This window comes from Frankliniella occidentalis, unplaced genomic scaffold (assembly GCF_000697945.3).
Source record: "Frankliniella occidentalis isolate FOCC.00 unplaced genomic scaffold, Focc_3.1 Scaffold5965, whole genome shotgun sequence".
In the NCBI taxonomy this organism is placed as follows: domain Eukaryota; kingdom Metazoa; phylum Arthropoda; class Insecta; order Thysanoptera; family Thripidae; genus Frankliniella; species Frankliniella occidentalis.
Window position 1 is genome coordinate 1 of NW_026273000.1, and position 4,759 is coordinate 4,759.

The window sequence follows — 4,759 nt, forward strand, 5'->3', positions numbered from 1 at the left end:
ACTTGCGTGGGCTTGTAAGTGGCTCTTTACCAGCCCACTGGGCATGTAAAGGCTACTTTACAGCCCAAACAGTAAATTTCCAATCCATGTGTTGCGAATTCCCAGCCCACTGAACTGTAAAATTACTAATATTTTTTACAGTGCACTAAGGTGTCGTGTGCTGCCTGCTGACAGGTGGTGGGGGACGCGAACGGGTCCCGCGGTCCTTCCAGCCGTAACGCGAATGTCATGACTCCATTCTCCATCCGCTGGCTGCTGCCGGCCGGGGCCCGCACCCGCAGATGAATCGCAGAGGGACATGTTTGGAGAAAATGATGGATGTGCTTTGCTGACCCGACAACAACGACTACTACTACTACAGGGGTACGAATAAAGGGTGTCATGGTCCCTACTAGCTTGGCGTGGCCTTGCTCGTGCAGGGCATGAGCATGGCTAAGTGCTGCGCTGGGCGGGCTGCACGCGGCTGCACGCGGCTGCACCACGGCCCGCCGCCGCTGCACACGCTTCGGATTGAAAAGCCATCTGGGGAGCAGGGAAATTATTACTGCTACATCCCAAGTTGGAAGCAGCAGCAGCGGCAGTACTACCACCACAACCACCACCACCGCCAACAACAACAACAGCAAAATGCGAAATGGTAATCAATGCTCATGTACGAGACGGACGCACCGCACACAAAGCAGCCCGTGACTCAACGACTCAATAACAACCGTGACTCTGAGCGATTTCCGGAGCAGCAGCTAGTTTGCGGAAAAAACGGTGCGCGTCCGAGACGAAACCGAGAAGAAACGCGAACAGCACATAAAACATTCGCCACATACAAGTCTGTGACCATACCCTGTTTGGAAAATGCAATGCCACACACTTTTATTCCTATGCATTCAAAATGACAAGGGATATTCTTATATCCGTACTGCGTCAAGAAAATTTTGAAAATTTTCACGAAAAAATATAGCAAATTTGTGTCCTTTGACCTTTACTCAACATTTCTATCACATCACGTGTGAGCGCATCTTGCAACGCGGATAAATTTTAAAAAATGTCCCTTGTCATTTTTTGAATAGAGAGGTGAAAAAAATACGTTCGTCGAGACTCACCTGTGCTCGGGCCTGCACCTCGCCCTGGGGCGCTCTCCACGCGGGCGCGGGCCGGCGCGCGCTGTCGCGCAGCAGCTCGGTGGGGCACTTCTCGAAGATGAGGACGCGCTCCGCGACCGAGCCGCGCGTGAGGAAGGGGCGCACGGGGTTGGGGGAGTGGGGCGCGGCGGGGGTGGAGGCGTGCTGCCGGGGCCGGCTGGCGGGGTGCGGCACCTTGTTGGCCGGGGAGGAGGGCGCGTGGTGCGGCCGCAGGCCGTTCACGGCCGGCTTGCCGTTCACGTCCACGACCGGCTTGTTATTCACCACCCCCGCCGCCTTCTTCACGGGGGACTTGTCCTTGTCGGCCTGCTTTTTGCTGCCGCTGTTCTTGTTGTTGTTGACGGTGGGGTCCTCGGCCAGGATGATGCCCGTCTTGAGGGCGTTGATGAGACGCTCCTCCTCGCGCGCCACCTCGTCCAGGTACTCGGAGGCGCGGCGCGGCGAGGACTTGTGCTTGAGAGGCCACGCCGACCCGTCCACCGTGTCCGACGTCGGCGACCGGGGCTTGGTGATGAGGTCCTCCGGGAAGGAGGTCTCGATGGTCTCGAGGAAGATCTCCTGGTGGTGCAGCGGGGGCTGCTGCGTGACGGGCCCCTTGTTCGGCGTGATCCTGGTGGGCTGGGCCGGGCTGAGGGGGGAGGTGGTGGTGGTGGTCTTGGTGACGGTGGGGGAGGTCCTGCCGTCCACCGGGGAAGGGCTCGTCTTGTTCTCGAACTTTTGAAGCGCGAACTGAATGGAGCTGGGCAAGCTCTTGTTGGCGCGTTGCTGCTGCTGCTGCACAGCCAGGCGAGCCTTGTCTTCCGAGACAAAGCTGTTGACGAGCTGCTCGATGGCGGGGGACGGCACCGGAGACCGCCTCGACGACACTTTGTTGTTCTCGTCCGAGACGAGCCCGGCGGCCACCAGGTCCAGGCTCGGCGATGAGGACGGCGACGACGGCGACCCCTGGCGGAGGCCGAGGCCGTGCCGGGGTTTGTCCTCCGCCACGAAGCTGTTCACCAGCTTCTCGACGGCTCGGGGCGTGGCCGGCGACAGTCGCTGCTGAGCCGCCTGCCTCGCCTTGTCCTCCACCACAAACTTGTTGACGAGCTGCTCCATGGCCTGCGAGCTCTGCGCGCTCTGCGGCATGTTCAGGATCTCAGCCGGGCCGAGCCCGCGCGACTTCCACGTCTGGTAGATGGCCTCGGCGTGGTCCGAGATCTGCTTGGCGATGGCCGCAATGTCCTCCTCGGGCTCGGCGAACTTGTTATTATTGTTATTGTTGTTGTTGTTGTTGGGGGTAGTAGGGGAAGGGCTGGACACGGGGGAGCGGGTGGCCGCGGCCATGTTGTGTCCGAGGCCTAGACCGGGCTGGGGCCCAGGGTGGCCGTCTCGGGTCCGCGTCACGGGGAGCGCGTACCCGACCACGGGCTCATGGCCGCCGTCCGAGATGGTGTAGGCGTGGAGCAGAGGCCGGGACACCTGCAGGCGGTACGGGGCGGCCTGGCGGGTCTGGGGGCGGTCCATCTCACGGCATGGCGACCCGGGCAGGGCTCCCGGTCAGGGCTCCCCGTCGGAGCTCCCCGCCGGAGCTCCTCGGCAGGCGGGCTCCCCGTCGCAGCTCCACGTCAGGGCTGGGCGCGCACTGCAACGAACAAAACACCGCACTTCACTTCACTGCACATCACTACACTTGCACAAGTCACTGCACCGCTATGGCGGCGGGGCGCGGCGCGGCTACGGGCGCGACGGGGCGGCGGCGGGGTGCTGGCGGGGTGTCCACCGTGCGACTGAGGAGGAGGAGGGCCCCGGGCCCCGCGGCGACGCAGCAGATGCGTCGAGAGGGGCGACAGAACGGTTGGGGGAGGGGGGGGGGCGAGACGGAATAAGACTAGAGTCGCCACGCGCTCACTACGCGCGCTCAGTCGGGCCGACCGCGGGTCGACCCCGCAGCGGACGGAGCCTGTCGATCGCGATGCTCGATGGCTCTATCCATGAGTACGCCACGCCCTGCTCACTGACCGTCCCTAATGGGGAGAGGGGGGAAGGGGTGGCGCCGATGACCGCCCTCCTCCTCTCAAAGGCTTTAACTTCCCGCCGGATATGGCCTGGCGGGAGGGAGAGAGAGGGGGGGGGGGTGCAGGGTGCCACTGACCCCACTCATGCTCCGCTACCCGGAATGCGCGCACTATGCCTTTCGCTCCTCGCTAGTACTATGCACTATGCCCCCCTCCCTACTGCAGGGTGATTTCGCACAGCAGACCGATTCCGAAGAGCGCTCAAGGGGAGTTGCCCCATGAGTGCGACAAGGATGAAGCTATACGGAAGGTATAGGAGAGCGCTCTTCGGAATCAGTCGGCAGCGTTTTCTTACCTCCGTCCTTGTCGCACTCGTGTGTTCCAGCCAGCCACACGACTAAAACGCGCTGTGCGGCATCACCCTGCTGTTTGCCCACCGCTAGGTCAGAGGTCAGCGCGCGCAAATAATCTCTTGTGCTGGTCGCCGACGGCATGGGGTTTGTCTGGAACGCCTTGGGGAGGGCAGGAAGGCCCCCCCTTGCGCGGGTAGGGGCACCGCAACGCCCTTTGTTAGTACTAGGAGCCCCCCGAGGGGACGCGCCGCGGCGAAGCTGCATTGGGAGGAGGGGGAGGGAGGCGGACGCCCCCTGCGACGTCGTCGTGTCGTCCTCGTCCCGGTGCATCCACTTCCGTTGCCGCTATATGCAGCGCAGGGGGGAGCAGAGACAGGCAGAACGGATGGGCAGAAGAAACATCAGCACTCCCGCCGCCCTACAGAGGAAGAGGACAACGATGGCGAGGCAGTGGTCACCGCAAGGCGGAGGTTAGGTTAGGTTCTGTGTCGTTTCGATTTCAAACAGTTAATTATGCACGCGGGCCTACACATATAGCACCTTATAGGTGTCACCTTTACGAAGGTTTAGTACGGCAGTTGAGTAAATATCTTCGAGTTAAAATTGTACCAATGGAACATGTCCATACACTAACCTTAGACAACGACACCGGAACGGTTTGGAAGATTAAGTTCACTTACTTTTCCGAAGCCGAACTTTACAGGATCACTTTTTGACACAAGAATGCCACACTCCATAGTAATCGAGACCAACTTTCTTTTACAATTTCAACAGAACTTGGTTAAGTGAGATCCGATGATCCACCATCACATCTAGTCGCGGGGTCGCCTGCGTTCTGCGCGCGTTGTTCGTTGGTTAGGGCCGCGCTGCCTCCCCGGTGCCCTACCCGGGCCCTTCCTCACCCCAAGGAGGAAGGCAAAGTCAGCATGGCATCAAAATGACGTCAAAATGACCTTCAAGGTCAAAATTGGGGACCATTTTGACGTCTTCGTGATGTCAAAATGGTCCCCTACGTTGACTTTAGAAGTCATTTTGACATCATTTTGATGTCATGCTGACTTTGCCCTCCTCCTTGGGACCGGCCTTCTGCCTGCTCTTCCCAATCGTTAAAAAGAAACTGTAACTGTCGCGACGTATAGCAGGGCCCGTTTGGTTTTACCGATGTCGTAGTATGCACCATTCGTAACAACAATTACAAAAACGCAAAGAGCAACGAAGATTGGATATCCCCTGTTCGTGGCAGAGGTGCGGGGGTGACGTGACGTCTAGGTGA

General features: G+C 59.9%; 1 protein-coding gene across 1 annotated transcript; it reads right to left on the minus strand.

The window, feature by feature from the left end:
• Nucleotides 1-1,049: 1,049 nt before the first annotated feature.
• LOC127752284 (general transcriptional corepressor trfA-like) lies at nt 1,050-4,304 on the minus strand. Its single transcript, XM_052277167.1, has 2 exons — nt 4,167-4,304; nt 1,050-2,760 (listed from the first exon to the last, which is right to left on the minus strand). The coding sequence occupies exon 2, from the start codon at nt 2,640-2,642 to the stop codon at nt 1,050-1,052; it is 1,593 nt and encodes a 530-aa protein (XP_052133127.1). The 5' UTR covers nt 2,643-2,760; nt 4,167-4,304.
• Nucleotides 4,305-4,759: the final 455 nt, after the last annotated feature.

Coding starts and splice junctions, on each gene's coding strand:
- LOC127752284 (XM_052277167.1), bottom strand. CDS start 2,642: ATGGACCGCCCCCAGACCCGCCAGGCCGCCCCGTACCGCCTGCAGGTG.